This window comes from Rhinolophus sinicus, chromosome 2 (assembly GCF_057876585.1).
Source record: "Rhinolophus sinicus isolate RSI-liver-muscle chromosome 2, RSI-T2T, whole genome shotgun sequence".
NCBI lineage: Eukaryota > Metazoa > Chordata > Mammalia > Chiroptera > Rhinolophidae > Rhinolophus > Rhinolophus sinicus.
In genome coordinates, this window is record NC_142502.1 from 49198905 (window position 1) to 49219918 (window position 21014).

Consider the following 21014-nt stretch of genomic DNA (forward strand, 5'->3'; position numbering starts at 1 on the left):
CTTCTCATTCTTTTACCAAAAAAGTATTGATTATCCTGTGTGCTTATTCTTCCAGATGAACTTTAGAATGATGTCAAATTCCCTAAAAATCTTACTTGGATTTTGATTGGAATTGTGCCAAATTTATAGATTTTCTCTGGGACTATTTGCATCTATGAAATATTGAGTCTTCCCATCTAGGGACATGAAATGGCTCATATGTGTTTCCAGTTATTCAGGTTTGGGTTGTTGTTGTTTTTAAGTATCCTTAGAAAAGTTTTAGAGCTTTCTTCATATAGATTCCATGTTTCATGTTAAACACATTCCTAAATATTTTATTAATTTTGTTTCTATTATAAGTGAGCCCTCCCCCTGTATTTTTCTACCTGGTTGCTAGCATGTAGGAAAGCTATAGATTTTTTTTTAAAAATGGCTTATTTTTAGTTTTAGTTCCAGTTATTTATTTTAAAATAGTGTTTGTTGAGTTTTTGTTGTGGGGTAGGTATTAGTAATCACTTTTAATAATTTTTAAATTTACTATTCATTGTTTACTGTGGAAAAAATGAGGCGTAGACAGGGGGATAAAGAGATTGCTCAAGGTCATACAACTAAATAGTGGAGGAGCTGGGGTTTTAATCCAGTCATGTCTGACCAAAAAACTCTTTCTACCCTGGGATTATATTTTTCTTGATAAATTTAATTAAACAAATTATATAAAGACGTTATGCTATGGAGATGAATGAGATAATGAATGTAAAATTGCCCTGAAAGAGTCAAGGAATATAAATGAACTATCCAAATTAATGTAGCAATTTCACTGTGAAATTGAAGCTAGGAGATTAATTGGAGAATAGCTAAGATCTGGCATAGCTTTTCAGTAGTTTGGAAGTCATAGAACTTTTTGTTTATAAAGCTTTTGAGATGTTCTCTGAACATCTGATACATTGTGAAGCAGATGTCTTCCCAGTGGGTTTTTTAAAAACATATTATTAATAACAGTGGCATTTAGTGAGCCATTTAAATGATGACAGTGAGCCACATTTAAGATTTATTTTTGTGATGACCATCCCCAGACTAGTTCTTAGCACTAAAGGCCTGGGAAGTAGCCCTTCTTTCATTTAACAGCAATTTTATTTTGCGCCTTGGAAGCACCTGCCACTCTGTTTAAGGGCTTAGTATTAAACAGTGAATAAAAAAGAAATTACAAACAAGCAGATGTGTACATATCTAGAGAGAAGTGCTGTGAAGAAATGATGCAGGTACGGATAAGAGGTGCCCAGCCATTTGGGAGTGGGCCAGGCAGAGGAAACAGCCAGTCACTAGGTCCTGAAGCATGTTTTAAGGAACCTAAGAAAGGCCAGTGCCACAGGAGGACAAGAGTGAGGGGACAGTTGAAAGAAGCTGAGGTTGACTCCGGGAGCGAGGACTGCAACATGCAAGACCATGGGGACCATGCAAAGGAATTTGGATGGACTAAGGGGGAAGTTTTTAAGCAGGGCACCAACTGGACCAGTTTAGGATATTAAGACATTGTGGTGGCTGCTGTCCTGAAAGACCAAGAGTGGCAGTGGGCAGATCAGGCGGGAAGCTGATGCTGCAGACCAGGGCTGGCTGATTCTCTGTTGTGGGGCCGTCCTGTGTACTGAGCATGGTCAGCTGCATCTCTGGCCTCTACCCAGCCGGTGCTAGTAGTGGCCCTCCTCTCACCTTCCAAGTTGTGACAACCAAAAATGTTTTCCGACATTTCCAGATGTCCCCAGGGGTGGTGGAATCATCCCAGTTGAGAGCCACTGCCATAGACCTGGAGGGAAATGAAGTCTTGGAATGGTGTGAGGTAGAGAGAAGTGCTCAGACTGGGGACACGCTCAGGTAGAAGAGGATTTAAGCAGCGTACGTGGGCGGTGGGCTGAGAGGAGAGACCCTGCACTCTCCATCATTGCCAGGTTTTTCAGGAAAAATATTCCTTCACATTTTCTTAAAACCTTAACATTCACCTGCATTTGTCCTTGCTGTTTCTCGGGCCTTAGCGCTTCCAAATAGTGTGTCCGCTTTTTGTTCTGTAGATAGAAAAGACCTGCTCTCCTTTCCCTAAGCACAAACCACACCGTTTTAAACACTGGATTGGTGACAGGGCTGCTTGGTCTCTCACCAGGAATCCTGAAGTGGGTAAAACTCATTGACAACTTCGAAGGAGAATACGACTACGTGACCAACGAGGGGACAGTGTTCACATTCAAGACAAATCGCCATTCTCCCAACTATCGCCTGATCAACATTGACTTCACAGATCCTGAGGAGTCTAAATGGAAAGTGCTTGTTCCCGAGCACAAGAAGGACGTCTTAGGTAAGGCTGCACGCTGCTTGAAAACGGGGCTTTTGTTTCTGGTGAGAACGTCGGCACACTCACGCTCACCAGCCAGCACACTGGTACCTCTCTTTCTCTGGTGACTGGTTCCAAGGTAAAGTACCTTCAACCTCTAATCGCCAGGAATGAAGAGTCTAAATAGCTCAACCAAATATTTGCTACATGACATCTTTGCAATTAGAACAGTGTCGTGCAGGGTTTTCGTCGTCATTGTGGAGGTATGAGTCCAGACTTCCAGGGGTAGTACTTTAAAAAAAACGTTTCAGCTGTCTTTGCGTTGTTAGTGTCTGATAATAGTCACTTGCATTTACTTTTTAAAACCATTTGGATCTTAGCTTTCAGCTTTTTGAATAACCTTTGGCTGTTTGTATTATACCTGTTGTAGATCATGGGGTGGGTTTACAGTCCTCTTATTAGACAAGAGAACATACTGTTGTCAGATTTAATTGAAATCCATTGCACTTGCTGTACTGAGCTGCATTAACCTCTTGAGACTCTCTCCTCTGTTATCAGTCATGTTTCAGAGTGGTTTTAAGTTTCCTCATATTCATTTTCTCTGATTTTCCAAAAATGATATGCTGCTTTATAAATTATTTATTGCCGGGTGGCTGGATGGCTCAGTTGGTTAGAGGGCAACCTCTTAACAGCAGGGTTGCTGGTTCGATTCCCACATGGGCCAGTGAGCTGCACCCTCCACAACTAGATTGAAGGACAACGACTTGGAGCTGATGGGCCCTGGAGAAACACACTGTTCCCCAATAGAAAAATAAAATAAATTATTTATTGCCTGAAAGCTAGATTTGCTTAGAATAAGACTAACTAATTTTGTTACAGTTTTTTACACAAAAGGAGAGTCCAATATCGTCAAGCCAATGAAGAATATATGTGTTGGAGGTAAACTTCTGATGGGTTCAGTGGGGATAAAAGCCAGGGCCATCCCCAAAGGGGAAGGTATAAAGTATATAATTAGGAAAAGAACTTGTGAGATCTGCATAGTGGCCCTGTCTCAGATAAAGCAGCCCATACTTGTGTTTTCAGTGAGTTAAAGCACAGGTGTCAGACGGAGTCAGACAGATCCAGGTTCAGGTCCTGGAAAAGGAAGGGACTCTCTCGCCCCTGGCTCAAGGCAATGTGCCCTGTGCCTGACAGGTGTTTAAACCTGGCCTTGCTTAGCGGACAGATGGTTACGGCTGCCTCCCTCAGGGAGGGCTTCCTGTGTGCACTCCTGCTGGGCCTTTGCTTCTGCAGTTCCCTTGGCCCTGGACGAGGCACTACGCTGGGTCTTTGCTTGAGCTTCTCCTCAGCCCCTGGACATCTGGCCGCACCCCTCCACCCTCTCCTGTACTGAGATCTCACACCCCTCTGGACAGTTCTGTGGGACAGGACCCAACACTACGACCCCGTGCCTGCTGTTTCTGGTGGAACCCACATCTGCACCTCCAAGGCAGCAGCCCATTTCCCTAAAGTACTTAGTAGGCCCTTCTCCTGCCCTCTTGTGTGCCAGTCATCATCCCTTTAACTTCTCAGGTTCGGATTAGGCACCAGCGCTCTGTCTCTCTCGGGCTGGGTTTCTCCCTGTTGGGTGGGGACTGCTGGCATGACGGGGCTCTTTCCAAGGAAATGCCTTCACTTGTCTCTTCAAAACCTTCCATTCACTCAGTGACCCTCATTTATTATTTGGACGAGGGAGCCATGAGTCAAGGAACAGGTTTTTGGCCATTTCCTTTAACATCTTCAAGTGAGGAATCTGGTTCGTGGTGACTTTGGTAGCCTGATGGCTTTTGTCCAAACTGAGATACAATGCCTCCTTGTTCAAGCGTGGTAAGAGCTGGTATTTAGTGAGTGTTTTCTAAGTGCTACATGCATTGACCTCATGTATTGGCAGATCCAAGAGAGTGAGATTTTGGTGATAAGTCTTCATGTAGGGTGCCCTGTGTGTTTTTCAGGTACAAGTCAGGTTGTAACAGTGACTGTATAGCGAGCTATCAGAGGTTTAACTATTTTCCAAGGCATGTGACTTTTCTGTTTTAAAATCCCAAAAAAAGTGGTTTGTCTATGCCTTAAGGTTACATCCTGTTTCACTTGTAGATCTAATGAAATGCAAATCAATGCTCTGAGATTCAGGGGGGTGATATATCTTTATAACCTCCTTCTGAAAGATTATAAGTTCTTTAGACTGGAAAGGGTAAGCCTTCAATATTCACTAGAACTCATCAATTTAAAGAGAGGCACAGTTGGATTTGCTATATATTATTAGCACAGAATGCCCTGTTGAGAATAAAAAAGTAGAGATGGGTCATAAAGTATAGCTGTAAAGTCAGAGCTTTTATTAATGACAATCTATAAATCACCTTGTCCTTTTCTTGTTCACTTTGTCTGTTTTATAATTCTGACATACTCGTAGTTGACACAGATGAATTTTCTTCGACAGAAATCATTTACTTCAGTTTTTTCCCCCATACTTTCTTTAAAACATTAAGGCCCCATGAAATATAGTGCTTGATTGAGGCACTTAAAAAAAAATTGTATTGGAGAGTAAGCAAATGATGTTTAGATGTAAGAGTAGAGAGAAAAGAGTTCTTTATATCCTTATTGAGGAGAAGTGTACTTTGGTGATCTAAACAAGCCAAGAAGATAGAGGCCCCTGGTGACCCTCAGAATTCCCTCTGGCACGTGCCTTGCTCATGTGGATAACTCCCAATGTTATTAGCGTGAACTACTAGTTTCTTGGGTTATAAAAGTAAGTGGTGTCAAGGACCCCACCTCCACACCCCCCACTGTGAAACTCGGGGGGGGGGGGGGGGAGACTTGTCTGTTCCACATGTTTGAGCTGTTACCTGCAGCTCCGTCCTCGCTTCCATTCACTGCAGCATCTCTCCTCCGGATGGCCTGTCCTTACCTCAGGCTAATCTTGTCCAGAACGAAATGGATTGTGCTCTGCGCCTGCCCTTTTGTTTCCTCCTTCCCCATCCCCTTGCCCACTTCCACTCTGAGCACTGTCAATTGGCACCACCATTACTGAAGTTGCACCCCTGCTGTTGAGGAAAAGCATGTCTCTCCTCTCCATATCCCCGCAGTCACCAAGTGCTGGGGTTTCTTCTTGGGAAATGCCTTTTATTTCTTTTCTAGACTTTATTCCCGCATTGATGTGATTTGACTGGCTTGTTGCAGTAGTGTTCTCCCTGGTCTCCCCGCTACCTCCATTGTTCTCCATCCTTCATTGAGATGGTCTTGATTTAGGTCACCCACGGTTCAAATATCAGCCCCTCAGTAACAGTCAACTCAGAACTAAACTGCACTGTTTTCCAGCTCCCTGAATTCCCGTTCAGACCACCACCAGCACCCAATCCCCAACGGAAGAACTTTTTTCTTGAAAATGGATCTCTCCCTTGTGCTCTCTCCCTCCCTCCCTCCCTCCCTCCCTGCTGTGCGTGTATTTGTCCATTCATACTCCTTTTCTCTCCTTATTCTTAGTTCTGGCCTGCATTCCTTGAGTCACCTGTCTTCCCGCCATCTCATGCCCACTAACTCCGCCCCAGGTACCCCCATCTCCACGCGCGTCAGCACTTGCTGAAAGGCTCTCACTGCTTGGGGTTCCCAGCCAACCACTGACTTACCTTTGTTGACACGTCACTGCTTGTGTTTTTACATGATTGTATCTTAAGAGCAGAAGTGACGTTACCTTCCTGCTTGTCTCCCAGCACTGTGCAGGGTATCTGGCACATGCCAAGGGCTTAATACATTTTTGTCTAATAAACAACCCTGACAGAAGTGGATCGTGATTTGGTTGTTGATGTTTTCCTTATTAGATCTCCTGTAGCATGATACGGGACACAAAATAAGTAGGCAGTGTTATTTGTAGTACACACGGTATCTAGATCATCAAAAGCCCCTGGCCCAAAGTGGAGAATATTTTGTTTTCCTCTGGACATGACCATGACAGTCATTTATGAAAGGAACATGCTGGAGACTAGATGAATGATGAAAATCAGTTATAAAATCGCTTTGCAAGTCTCAGTGCTGCCCAGCACAATGGATAGCTCCAGAACTATGGTTCAGTGACCTCAGTATGCTTTTCACTTCTTTTCAAAAACTCCATGAGGCCTTGTCTGTCCTTATCTTTTCAGAGTGGGTAGCTTGTGTCCGGTCTAACTTTTTGGTGTTATGCTACCTCCACGACGTGAAGAACACTCTGCAGCTTCACGACCTGGCCACTGGTGCTCTCCTCAAGACCTTCCCGCTCGAGGTCGGCAGCATCGTGGGGTATAGCGGTCAGAAGAAGGACACCGAAATCTTCTATCAGTTTACTTCCTTTTTATCTCCAGGTGAGAGTCTTTTTCCCAGTGTAGTTCAGTTTAAAAATCAGACTGATGTTTGGGTTTCTTTTAGGAAATGGAACTATAATGCTGTGTTACTGAAAATCACAGAAATGATGTATTATTTGTATAATATGCTGTATTACAGGCAAAATTGCTTAATGGGAATAAAACAGGAAAACAGGTAATCAGGACAAAAGGAGATGTGAATGCCTGAAAACCACACTCTCTTTAATCTTATATCCTGAGTCTCTGTTCTCGGGACAGGACCAACTCTTGCTCTGGGTTGATTTAAAAAATTAGTATGAACAAGGATAACCTTAGATTCAGCCTTTGGTCTATATGTACCAGGACATACACAGTGCAGACAGCTAAAAGCTCAGGGTAAAAGTCTGTAGTCACATCTGACATTAAAAAACTGTTTTCTGGAAAAACTGAGAATAAATTCTGCTGTCGTTAAACTGAAGTAAAATATAGTTCTAAAAATAGAATCTTATATACTCGTAGGAAAAAAACTTATTTGGTTCTAGTAAAAAGAAAAAAATGCTTATAAATTGTAGTTTTACTTTTCATGGTATGGGTTAATTTTCCCCAAAGGAAACATAGCTCTCTTTTTAACTTGTTTTTTTAAGTTGGTCACACTCATTTTGCTTTTGTGTGTGTGTGTGTGTGTGTGTGTGTGTGTGTGTGTGTTATTTTTGTTATTTTTGTTTGTTTTTGCTTCTCCACTTGGCCGCACTGCTTTTGTTACAGCCAAAGCCATACACATACTCTGGTTTGTCCCAGGAGCCTGGTGGCTTCACTGCCAGTTTGCATTTGACCGAGCATACCCCATCCTAAAATCAGTCTGGTTGAAAAAAATGTCTGCCCTTTTCTTTGTTCGTTTTTCATGCTCCTCCATAACCCTTTTGGTCCTGCTCAATTTTGTTGCAATAGTTTGGTCCTTGGCAAATAAAGCTGGCACAGGGCAGGTACTGAAGTGGTTCCATTCTCCTGGGGTTTCGCCAGATGACAGTGATGTCTCATCCACTTTTTTTTTTGCACCTCCGAGTCACAGAGCAGGCAATCTATAAGGAACCTTATCGTCATGACAGGTTGCTGTCAGGGTTATTAAAACCAAAAGAGTGATTTTCTGTAAGCAGGTCTCATGGTATACTTGGAAAACCTAGCATGTTTACTATCCCATGTGCCTCTTAGAGGACCCAGCAGCCTAGGAGAAGTGCCCACAGGGATGTGCAAACCAGGGCCAAGAGTCAGGGAGCGACAGGTCAGGAGCCCCACATCAGGGTGTCCTGCGCCCAACCCCTCCTCCCCTGGGGACTGGGGTACAGTGGCAGCCAGTGGACAGGAACCAAGAAAAACCAGTGTCCTCTCGATAGCCATTCTCAACCCACTGCTCTGGGGTTCCCAGTTTATTTGCTCTACTTACACTGGTTCTAGAAATTTTACACTGGAAAATCTCATAGCTTACACAAGTGAAATGGAGAAAGAGCAATGAGAAGAACAGAGGATGAGGTGACTCACCTGCTCATAATAAAAGCCCAAGTCACCAAAGGCCTGTAAATCTCCTTCAGTGACCCCATGTGGTCATTTATTTCAGGAACAAGCTCATGATTACCTGGGGAAGAAAGGACTCATTGTCCCAGTGTAAAGTGGTGGGTTCTGTGCCAAGCAGTGAAATATTATCCTTGACTGGGGCTGTGAAGTTTGAAAAGAGAAGTGTGTTCTTAGTTCTGTACTGCCAGGCAGCTTCTGAACAAGCTTTAATTTGTTATTGTAATGCTTTGTTCTACTCCTTTTTCTTATTCGTTTTGCCTCCATCTTTTTCATGTTTTGTTCTCCTTTTCTTCTTACTCATTTTGCCCCCATCTTTTTCTTTTCTCTCCTTAATGCAATTTGATATGTAAAACCAGAAAACGGGGCTTCCAAGTTCAGGCCTTTTGGTTCAAATTGGTCATCAGATAATTAAACTAGGTCTCTTGAAATCAAGAATTGTCAGTGTGTGCATATATACATATGGATCAGCTTAAAGGCTCTTGCCCTGGTCTCTGAAGGTTAGCTGTCCAGTACTGCAGTAAATAACGGAGAGACTAAATTATAAGTAAAGCGCCAGGGCCAAAATAACTAGAGCTCCAGCTGCTGTGGACACGTGATCCAGCTGGCAGGTGCATGCACAGCAGCTGACTTTGGTCCCCATGGAGGTACATAGCAAAGATGTGTCCTGAGCCCAGGCTATTTAGGACTTTAGTACCTTGAGTCACACATGGGAGGAAACAGGCAGCCAGGGCAGTTTGGAGGATGACATTCTTATTCCCTGTGGCTCAAACCACTTACTGGTTGAGCCAATTAATTCTGTATTCATGGAACCTCAGAGGGTTGTCTAAGGTTAACTCCAGACAGACTTGCATGTTGTAATAATCCAATACAGCAGTCTCAGGCGCGTGGCTCTGGGAAACTGATGAGAAATCAAAGAATCTTTACTAGACTGTTTGGGAAAGGCAAAAAAAAAAAAGTAAGACTATTTTTTAAAACAGATTTAGTCACAGCAAAATTAAGGGCAAGGTACAGAGCTCTCCCATGTACCCTCTGCCCCCAAACATGCACAGCCTCCCCCATTATCAGCAACCCTCCTCAGGGTGTTACATTTGTTATAATTGATGAACCTACATTGACACATCATAATCACGCAAAGTCCATAATTTACCCTACAGTTCACTCTGTGTGTTGTACATTTGTGGGTTTGGACGAATGTGTAATGACACGTCCATCAATATAGTCTCCTACAGAATGTTTTCACTTCCCTAAAAAATTCTCTGTGCTCTGCTTTTGTGTCCCTTCCCCATCTCCCAGCCTCTGGCAACCACTTCTCTTTGTACTGTCTCTATAGTTTTGCCTTTTCCAGAATGTCATATAGTTGGAATAATACAGTATGCAGCCTTTTCACATTGGCTTATTTCACTTAGTAATATGCACTTAAGATTGTTTCATGTCTTTTCATGGTTTGATAGCTTATTTCTCTTTAGCGTTGAGTAATATCCCATTGAGTCTGGATGTTGCATAGTTTATTTACATGTTCACCCACGGAAGGACATCTTGGTTGTTTCCAAGTTTTGGCAATCATGAATAAAGCTGCTATAAACAGCTATGTGCAGATTTTTGTGGGAACATAAATAAGTTTTCAACTCCTTTGGGTAAATACCAGGGAGTGTAAAAAATTTTGAAGAGACTCGTTTTACCGTGTTTCCCCGAAAATAAGACCTAGCCAGACCATCAGCTCTAATGTGTCTTTTGGAACAAAAGTTAATATAAGACCCAGTCTTATATTATATTATGTTATGTTATGTTATGTTATGTTATGTTATGTTATATTATATTTATTATATTATACCGGGTCTTATATTAAAATAAGACTGGGTCTTATATTAATTTTTGCTCCAAAAGATGCGTTAGAGCTGATGGTCCAACTCGGTCTTATTTTTGGGGAAACACGGTAGTTTTTGTTCGTTTTTTTCCTTTTAAAAACCTTAAAACCCAACCCATAATAAAATAAAACAGTATCTACATGGATCATCTTTTGCAAAATTTTTTTGGTTTCTCTTTACATACCCACTTTTTCATATCCCTCTGATTCTGTCATAGTTTCTCCCAGAGTTGCCCCTTCCTCCTAACTCCCATTTCTTGTATCTCCTTACATTTGTATTGGATTATAGCAAGAATATGTCAGCTGCTCATCCCTGCCTCTTCCCTATTGTGAGAAGAGCCTTACGTAAGCTCTGTTTTCATCAGGAGGTCCATCTTCTCAAGTCCAGGTACCTCCTCTGGCTTTAAGGGACTTCCATAATCCTTAATCCAATTCTCTCTTTCAGCCTTAAACCTTGTAACTGATTTCCTAGAGATCACCTAACCAGTCCTCGCTGGCTCATGATCCTAGGATGTTTTCTCCAAACCCCGCCTTCCTTGTACTTACTGAACCAAATAAGACAGGACACAAAGCAGGTTATAAGGATTCAAATTACCACGTGAATGTGCAATGGGCTGACCTGGGCTCACCCAGATGGATCTGTAAGTAGAAAGTATTGATCAAATACATTAAGCACTGGTACCTTCAGGTTTAACCCAGCCTCCTCCAAGGTGCCACTTCTGCACAAGACAGAAGAGTAGAGGTCAGACACTTGGCGCCCGTTCTTTAAACAGTAGCCAGCCCTTACTGTGTCCTTATTTCATTATGCTGTTAGAGCAATTGCTGTCTCAATCTTTTCTAGATAAATGGCCATTTAGAGTATGTTTCCTGTTCATTGTCTTGCACATTCTAATCCCTTGGTGACTTGTGTAAAGCTCACTGACTTAGTAACTGTCAAAGCTTGGAATCCTGGCTCCCAGGTCCTTTGTCAATCACTGTAGCAGAGGTAGCCGTGATGCCAGGGTGAGTCAGGTGCTCAGATGTCACAGGCTTGGTCTGCAATCTCCTTTTTATCATTGTTTGGGTGTTGTTTTTTCTTTTCTCTTCAAGGATTGGGATGTTTTGGTATTTTGAGGAAGGGGGGCAGGTACTGATGAAGAAGCTTTTCAAAAATTGATTTATATCTGAAGATAGCCTTTGCCCTCAAGATTACATCCATCTAGACAAATAGAGTAGGCAGTGTATGTCCCAAGTGTAGTTTGGATGTAATTCATATGCAAAGATCTATTTCAACAAATATCCAGGTATGAAACTAAGAGTGCCGATGCTTCATCATGTTACATATCTCCCCGTTGTCACTGTTAATATACACCCTTAAATCCCAACCCATAATCAGACAAAATAGTATCTACGTGGGTCATCTTTTGCAAAATTATTTTGGTTTCTCTTTACATACCTCTGATTATTTGTCTCTAAGCATGAGAATTGAGATAACATTTGTAGGGATTAGCAGTCATGCTATTAAGGCATCTAAATGGACTACTGTCTGCTGGTTTGGGGCACAGTGTTGTATCTCAGCTGTTAGTAAAATACATACGAGTGCAGAGGAGTTGATAAGAAAGAAATCCGCTATTTTAGTACAAGATGAATCAATCTGAATGTGTCCTGTGGGAGTACAGTTTGGTTTCTGGTTTTCCAGCAAGTATCGGGATCACTAAATCGATTTTCATGTACTTGAGAGCGTATGTTTGAAGTGTTACGTGGGAGGGCTGTTTCCATACCACCCGCTCTGGATGACTAATTCTGTTTCATAAACAACGGCAGTGTTGTTGTTTTCAAACAGTAGGAATTGTCTTACTGATTGTTTCCTTGATTTAGTTCTTAAATGTTAGCGTGTAGTAGCATTCAATTCAGGAAATGGAATTTTAATTAGTGGTTAAATAAGCTGGAATTCTCGGTACATATTCGTCAGTTTGGGTTGTGCACAATTACTGGGATAATCCAAATTTAGAAAGCAATTTTGAAACGGCTACCCAATCATCTTGGTCCCCTGACTACTATCCACATGTGAGTCCATGACAGAGTGGGTGTCAGGTAGCAGGAGCCCCACAGTTGCCATCAAGAGACCCCTGATTGGCTTTTGACTGAGCAAATCATTTGCGTTTTCCATCTGAATGAGCTCTTAAATAAAATGGCCCTACCTGAAGTTTCCCGTATTTTTTTACCTGTCCTCTTATGAGACCTGGCGTGGGAAAGACCTGTAAGTTTCCACACTTAGGTTTGTTACCTCTTCTCATCCTCTCTAACCCTCCTCTTTTTCAACTCATGGCATCTGATTGTGCTTTGTGATTCTTGTCCCCTTTATATCCAGTACATTTGTGGACTAAACGGAGACTTCTCCTTCCTTCTAGGCATCATTTATCACTGTGATCTTACCAAAGAGGAACTGGAGCCCAGAGTCTTCCGAGAGGTGACTGTGAAAGGAATTGATGCTTCCGATTACCAGACAGTTCAGGTATGGAGGAGCATTTGATCTTGATCACGTTGAGTTACGAAATCTGACTGTTAGGCTGGACCATTCATACCTCGGCCTTTCAGGAGCTGGGGAGGTAATCCACAGTAGTCCCAACTACAGGTATTTTTGAAGCTCTTGCTGTTTCTGGGCATTGAGCCAGGTACGGTCCCTGCCTCCCAGAGCTTACAGGTTCTGCTCCCATAGCTGCAACTCTTAACAGAAAGACAGAGTCCCTTGTCTGGGAGACCTTACTGCAGTAGGTAGCAAAGCAACACAGTTTGTATTAATCTGTTAGCTCCAAAGTGGGTTGTGTTTTAGCTCAGGTCTTGTGGTGTCATAAATACCTACCAGATATGTTCTACATAATGTATTTACTCAAGTGCAATGAGTTAGTCTTTTCAGTCTGAAGTTCATACGGATTTCTGCCTGGCACAGAGTGGGCACTCCATAAAATATCAGAATGAATGAATGAATGAATGGTCATGGCACCACAAGCTCAGTCTCTGGTCACCAGGTGAAGAATGATCTCAGGTTAAGAATCTCTGCTTTTATTGTTTCAGTTCCCCAAAGCTACTGAGTCTCCTGGAAACTGAATCACTTACTGATTGATGATGCAGAATGTCTCTGTCCCTTTACAGTGGTCACCTGTCAGGCACCAGATGATTATCAGGACTCTCCCACCGGAGGGCTGGACCACAGGGACCACGGGTTAGGAATTTAGGAGTCAGAATGTTGTTTGTGAAGGCAGGTTAGAACAAAGCACTGGATGCTCCTGAGAAGGTTTCTGTGAAACGAGGGCATTATTTTAGCATGGTGAATTACTCTTCACTGTCTAGAAATAGTCTAGATGATGGGCTAGATCTCGGTCATAAAAAAATAAAGCTTTGTTTACAAAACCCACTGGTGGGCTGGATCTGGCCCAGCTCTGCAGTTTGCCAGCCCCTGTTCTGTATCGGCAGTTGGCAAACTGGCCTCCGGTTTTGTTGGAGAACATCCATACCCATCTGTTTACAGAGTGTGGCTGCTTTAGCACTTTAGCTGGTGGATGCAACAAAGACTGCGGCCCACAAAGCCTGAAATACTTAGTATTTAGCCCTCTAAGAAAAAGTTGGTTGATCCCTGGTCAGTATAAATAGTATTTATAAGATCAGAACATTCTCAGTAGACACGCAGGGCTTTTATCATGAAACTCTGTCAGGCCTGAAGTCTGCATATCCGTGTTGGGTGATGTTGAGTGAATCATTTAACCTTTCTGCCACAGTTTTTTTTCAGCTGTAAAATATAGATATATAGATAGTATCTATTTTGCAGGATTACTGTAGAATTATATGAGTTGATGTATTTTAAGTGTCTGGCATATAGAATGTAATCAGTTTTCTTTTTCAGTCAATATTAGTAATGAATATAACAGACTTTAGTCTTCTATTTCTGTTTTGGCTAGTTTCTTCTCTCATTTTCAAGGTGAGCCATTGCCTGGAGAGATAATCCGGTAGGGGCCAGTACCTTCTGTCTGGTGCTTACATGGTTCATTATTCACTCTAGTCCTGTATTAGGCTTTAAAATCACTTTTAGGCTGTCATCCTTTGCTGTCTTCCCTTTTCTCCATATATAGAAAATTTGTCCCTATCAACGGTAACATTGGCCTTCTCGGGGCCGACTTGTAATCCTTGTCTGGGTGTCCCCAGGGCTGGGTTTGTGTGCGTGTGTGTGTGTGCGTGTGCGTCTCATCAGTAATGTCAAAGATGCCCAAGCACGCTGACCATCCCCTCTTCTGACCTCAAGAGTGAACCGTGTCCTAGAATTGGGCAGAGCTGCCTGTAAGAGACACCTGTCTTCTCCTCATTTCTACTACACAGCCCTCAGGTCTATATTTAAAAAACAAACAAAGATAAAACATTCTCTTTTCCATCTTTCCTCAGTTCCCAAGTGTACAATAACCTTTGGCATTTGGGGAAGGGAGGGGCACCTATGATAATGACAGCTGTCAGGGAGGCAACTTACAAGGAAGTAACTTCCTTCTCGGTGAGGATGGTTGGAGTTGTCTGTCCCGCCAGGTAGCTGGGTTTTTCTATTCTGATGATAGCAGTATTCTTTATAGGTGATACACAAAGAAGCCAGTTACCACCTAATGTGTATTGTTTCATTTATAAGTGAAAAGATAAACCTTGACAGCTGAGCAAGTGCTTGTGTGGAGTAGGAATCTCTCCGTGCACAGAGCTGCCAGAAATTTCCAGATTAAACTGGAGAGGAAGCATGTTTGGGTGCTGCCTGTTGCCTGTGTCGGAAAACTCACTGAATTCTTTTGTGCCTGACTCTCCACTTTGCAATGAAAACTTCCCTGACAATTGAGCTACGCAACTACTTAAGACCTTTTATTTGTACTGCAGCAGTAGAGGAGCAAGGCGGGGGGAGATTCATGGTAAAAATTGAAAGAGATGGTAACTGGACAGAACACATTGGTTTACAGACCCTAAATGTACTGCTCCTCATTTCCATGTTTTAGAAAAATGGAGATGTTCCTGTGGGCAGAGTATAGCCTCTGTGGAAAATGCCAATAGATTTTATTTCTGTTGATCATACATCATACACATTGCACTGAGTTATTAAAATAGAATCTTTTCTTGTGTAAAGATGCCTTTGAAATGCACTGTGATGTCACAACACCGTAGACGGCATCACTCCACATCCGTTTCGCTGTGCCTGAGATTCAGGTGTGTGCGGCAGCGCTTGGACACACAGTGTGACCGTGGCAGAGGTGCTCACATTTGACTCGGTGCTCAGGGGTGCTGCCGACAGTGACCTCCCATTGTAAAAGCGGGCCCTCCAGAGGGATTTGTGTGCACGTGGAAAACATCCTGATGGTGTGTCAGAGAAACCACAGCGTTTTGAAAAAAAGATATTCTCTTTTTGTTTCTGGTCACTTTAGGGTAATGCCGCGTTTGATTCCACTTGGTCCTGGTGTTTATATTTATTCCATGTGTAATTTGAAAAGAAGATCCCCAGAGTATTTGTCCTTCGTTCTAAACAGTCTGTGAAGTACCATTGTTGTTGTGAAGTAAATACCGCAGCACTCATTGTCCTGCATGGTTGGTTGGTGCAGTTAATGGTGGTAATTGGTAAGACAGACCAAGCTGGGGGTGGGAGGAGGGGTGGGGGGTCGTCAGCATCACACATGGCTCAGTAAGCTGCAGTGGGCTGTTCTTTGTGTGATCTGCATTCATCCAGCACCCAGAGCATTTTGAAGGGGATCCGAGGGTGAAGGATATGTTGTCGTATTTTGCTGACAGACATAGAAGAAAGCTGCTATCTGTATAGCCTTTATCTATTCCTGACTGTAGCTGTGGGTACAAAATTGATCTGTATCAGAAACATAATTTTGACAATCAGATTCTGGAAAACTTTATTTTTCTTCCAGTCTGGGATACATTAAAAATTTAGTTTTAGATATGTTTATCAGATCTGCAATGGACAAATCTTTTTTTTCCTTCTTTTATTGTGAAATAACATGACCACATAATTTTGATTAGAATCTCTGTGCCCGTGTCTTTAAATAGAAGTTGAAATACTGGACATCAGAAGTTTGATTTATTAAGCAGGTTTGGTAATAGTGTTTTACCTGCAAAATCTGTCTGTTTATAATCAGTAATATGTTTCATTTTAAACAAAAGTTAAGTAATAAAAAAATGTTAGTCAAATTTAGTCTGTCAACAAATATGTATGACATGACATTTAACACCGGGTTGTATTGTTTGAATATAGAGAAATTCCAGGCATAGGCAATTTATATTAATTTATATAAATATATTTGGGAAATTTATTGTCAGCCTGGAAAGTTGAGACCTACAGATCTGGAAGATCAGACACCTCCAGGATGTTAGCACAGCGATCGAGGGAAAGGTGCAGGCTTCAGTCTGTACTGTGGTGTCAGAGACCAGCAGGGTCAGAGACCACAGAGATCAGGGAGGGAGCCCTCACCGCAGAGGTGGGAGCTGGGCGGGGCTCCGAGGGATGGGTGCTGTCTTAGCTGCCATTTCTCCACTGAGACTCCTCCACAATTTTACCACCACTCTTCATTCAGAGACTGCCTCTGCCTTTTCGTAGCAGTGTAATTTCATAATTTCACTGTAAATTCCTGGAGAAGGGAATCATGCCCTCAGTATCCTGTGCTTTGGGTTCGCCTTTGGCACTTATTGTCTGTGGGTGGAGTAGTGTTTGCGCTGTGGTTGAATGTGGCGTGACAAAGGAATGTCATGTAGCAAAAATGCTCTTTTTGGTTCCTCGGTATCTCATTTTTGTTCAGCCCGCTGAGAGATTGGCTATTCTCCTCCCCAAATGAAAAGCGCCATTTATTGATGTGAAAAAGTGAACTGAGTGTACTGTGAATAAACTCCGTTAACAACAGTTTCCACGTTTTATAAAAGACAATAAATCAGAGGGAAGGTTCAATTTTATGGGGCAAAAGCAAACTTAATATAGTACAAAAATAGTAAGAATTATAAGTATTTAACATAGATTCCTGTTCTCTTGTACTTCATAGGAACTTTACTTTCCTGAGGTTTACCTGTAATAATACATAGGAAACATCACGACCATCCAAAAGGTGGTTTGCTGGTGATCTGAACAGAAATGTTAAAATCAGATGATTCTTTGGGTTTACCAAGATGCCTTGGGGTAGGAGGAGTAGGAATTTTTTCTCTTTAATTTAGTCTAGATCTTTCTAATCTTGGTGGTACCTAATTTGTGGTTGCTAGCATACCGGCTTTGCCATTCATTCAGAGAACATGTTCTTAGAACATTACTGTTTTAATACTCATTAACTTCTGTGCAGAGCACATGCATGGCACATACAGTTTTTAAATATTGACTCCTCCACCTCCTTGGTGAGCTGCCTGTTGAACTAGTGACAATGTTTTCTGTAGCACTATGTTTTTACCAATATGTATAGGTTATAAATCTTCACAACATGTTAGTGAACAGTGAGTGGGGGAACTTTTTGAGGGGTTACTCTGCTTGCATGTAATTAGAAAACTGCTTTAAGTGCAATCAGTTGTTCTTGATGATTTATTGCCTAAGTATTTGTGTTATTTTTTATATTATGCTTCATGGTGACACACTTTTGCGTAAACAGATTCCTGTTCATCTTTAAAATTCTCTTTGTCAAGCAAGCATTCTAGATTGAAGGCATAATATTTATATTCAGAGTATATATGTTTATGTCTCTTTCCCCTTTACATATCAGCTGTTATAATTTGACTATAAAAGATAAGAGTCTTTGCTTTCTTGCTATCTTACAATAGAGAAATGAGTTATGGGGCCCAAGTCTACAGTTGCTGCAGTCTCCATCTCACTCAACATGGAATAAATCTTCCATGTTTTAGAAAAGGACATTACTTTGCAGCAACCTGAGAATATAACGTACTTGCAGTAAAAATCACAAGGTGGCCTTGAGAATTGAGCAATCCATCCCCATAAAGATAGGCCTGGGGAGATTTCTGTGTGCTTCCTGTGGCAAAGCGGATGAAAGCTCCAGGCTGACCCAGAGCTGTGCTCACCTGCCTCTGAGTGTCTCTGAACTTTGCTGAGGCAATGAGTCCTACTTAAACTATGAAGGGGGTCTGCAGGGAGATGGAGAACCAGAAAGCAGCTGAACTCGTGCCAGGGAAAGAAGCCCCATTAGGTGACCCTCCTGGGAGACTTGGCAGGGACTCAGCATCACGGGGATTTGCACAGCTTGCTCTGCCAAGCTGTTAGAGTGGAACAGATGCTGATTTGATTTGAACAGTTAGATTGACTTCTAGAATGCTGTCCAGGTTTATTGTGCTTTTAAAATGCTGTATTAGAAGCCATAACTGTCAGAGATCAGGCTCTACATAAACTCTGTACCATGGGTGACAACTATACTCATTGGAGTATATACAAAGTTTTTAATATTTAGATTTCTACAGATGATACTGAGTATATAGGTTTAAACTTTGTTTATATTGGTCTTAGAATCATGGCCTTTGAGATCCATGAAAGATGCTGGTTGAGGGGCTTTGCTGATACTGAAGTGGGTAGATTTCAGCTTATTTACAGCTAACAACCATCTCCAGCTCCTGGCTAGAAAACCATGTTGAGAAAAAAAGTGCTATATTTCATTATCCTATTTTTTAAAAGGTAGAGAGTCACTTCCTTCTTATTAGAACTGATTGAATCAGTAGCGTAGTATCATCTATGAATAGTATGTGTGCTGATGGTACTTACCTTTGCCATTTTAATAATTCTGTTGTTAAAAATGAATCTGAATCTCGAGGTGTGTTACTCAGATTAGATTCAGCTGTGAGCAGTAGGGGAAGCGTCAAAATAACCAGCTTAAAGGAGAGAGACGTTTATTTCCCTCTCACTTAAAAGCATAGGGGGAGTCGGGCGGACTTGGTGTCCAAGGTGTAAGGAATCCAAGCTCCTTCTCTCTTGCGGCTTCATCACGCATGGCTTCTGTTCTGAGCATTACTTCATGGTGCTAGAAGGCTGCTGGGGTTCCAGCCGTGTTATATCCACTTTCCAGCCAGTAGGAAGGCAGCGATGGGGAAGAAGAGGGCATGGGGTGGCGTGGAGGTACTTGGCAGCTATCTTATAAGGATGTTCATGAGAGGATGACATGTATTATGTCTGCTTTTATCTTTTTGGCAAAAACGTACTCACGTGATTCCACCTAATGCACGGAGTTTTATAGATGTAGTTTTATGCCCAGGAAAAAAATGTACCCAGCTAAAAACTGGGGCCTTATTATCAAGGAAACAGGGGGAATGGATCTTGGGAGACAACTATTAGGTTGGTTCAAACATAATTGCGGTTTTTGCAGTTGTTTTTAACCTTTTAAACCACAATTACATTTGCACCAACCTAATAGCAATCTGCCACACAAGGCAAAACAGGCCTTACTTAGCAAAAACTTTTTGGTGTGGACCCTGAGACCAAGGAACTCAAACGCCGCCTGGTGGCCAGGTACCTAAGTCTGAGGATCTGGGTTGGAAAAACAAAGGCTCCAACAAAGTTGAATTTTCAAATATAATTGTGGACAGCAGAAATAACACACTGTGAAGAGAGACTCGCCTTTTTCAAAAGGCTCTTCTCCCGTGCATAAAGACATTTAACACTGCTTCTAGAACATGAGTGTACATTGTTCCTGAACTCTTGTCTTGACTTTAGCAGAAGTGTGATGCAAGCGTGTGTGAGGCTATTTTGAGCATTAAAATCAAGATGAACTCTAACGGGTTCTTTTTGGCGTGATGAGGAAGATAGATAAGCTAGTGTCAGATGGCTCTTCAGGTGTTCAATTCTGTGCTAGAATCTTCTTCATGCCTGGGATAACCAACTCCCTGCCGCCCTCCTGCACTTACCTGCAAAGGACAGGGACACAGGCCATCCTTGAGAGGCCTCCTCTTTGGAATGGAAGCACGGTGTGAATCATCCTTCCAGGAGCTGGTCAGGTCCCTAATTCCATAGCTGCTTTGTTGCTTTTTTCTAGGTGTGTATCTTTCTGCTTCTATGGTTTTGGGCTCTGGACAAAGTTGCATTCCTTCCAGTTGCATATACATTAGGGTTCATCTAGTTGAGTCTTCCCATTTTACAGATGAACTGAGAGGGAAATTAAAGGAAATTAAAAACTCAATTGATGTGTTTTAACTCAAAACAAGAACGTAGAACTCCATCACTTTGCTCATTGTGCACATTTTGTTATCAGGATAAGTTATTTGTGCTTTCTATAGGCTCAGTTGTTTGTTTTGGTTTTGAGGTTTATTTTTTGTGGATTTTTTTTTTCCTAATTGGGGGATATTGGGGAACAGTGTGTCCTTCCAGGGCCCATCAGCTCCAAGTCATTGTCCTTCAATCTAGTTGTGGAGGGCGCAGCTCAGCTCCAAGTCCAGTGGCCGTTTTCAATCTTAGTTGCAGGGGGCACAGCCCACCATCCCACGTGGGAATTAACTGACAACCCTGTTGTTGAGAGCTCACGTTCTAGCCAACTGAGCCATCCGGCTGTCCCTGTGGGGTTTGTTTTTACCTCTAAAATAAACAAATTATATTAAAGGGCTTCTAAATCCTAAGATCCCTTACCTCTAAAAGTATGTTTGTACATCATGTAAGTATCTAATGGCTAACTTTGTAGACTCCTATGGAACTTTTTAATAAAAATACCTTCTGTGTGAAAGGGGAGAGAATAAGGGCCCATAAATTCGTTTTTCTTTTTTTTTTTTTTTTTTTTAATTAGTTTCAGGTGCACAAGACAAAGCAAAACTTAGACGTTTATCATTTATATCCCTCACACATAAATTCGTTTTTCAAGTGTTTATGAGTATTTTGATTTATTGTAGTGTTCACTTCTAATCTCTTTATCGTGTGTTAATGGAGGTTCTCATTGCCTTACCCACTTATTTATGTCATATACATAAACATATATAT

General features: G+C 42.0%; 1 protein-coding gene across 1 annotated transcript in view; it reads left to right on the forward strand.

Moving 5' to 3' along the window:
* Positions 1-21014, forward strand: part of PREP (prolyl endopeptidase) — a 112728-nt gene that overhangs the window by 57248 nt on the left and 34466 nt on the right. Inside the window, exons 8-10 of the mRNA XM_019734997.3 lie at positions 2132-2323; positions 6472-6669; positions 12472-12575. Coding sequence (XP_019590556.3) covers positions 2132-2323; positions 6472-6669; positions 12472-12575 — 494 coding nt within the window. The remainder of the gene's footprint in view (positions 1-2131; positions 2324-6471; positions 6670-12471; positions 12576-21014) is intronic.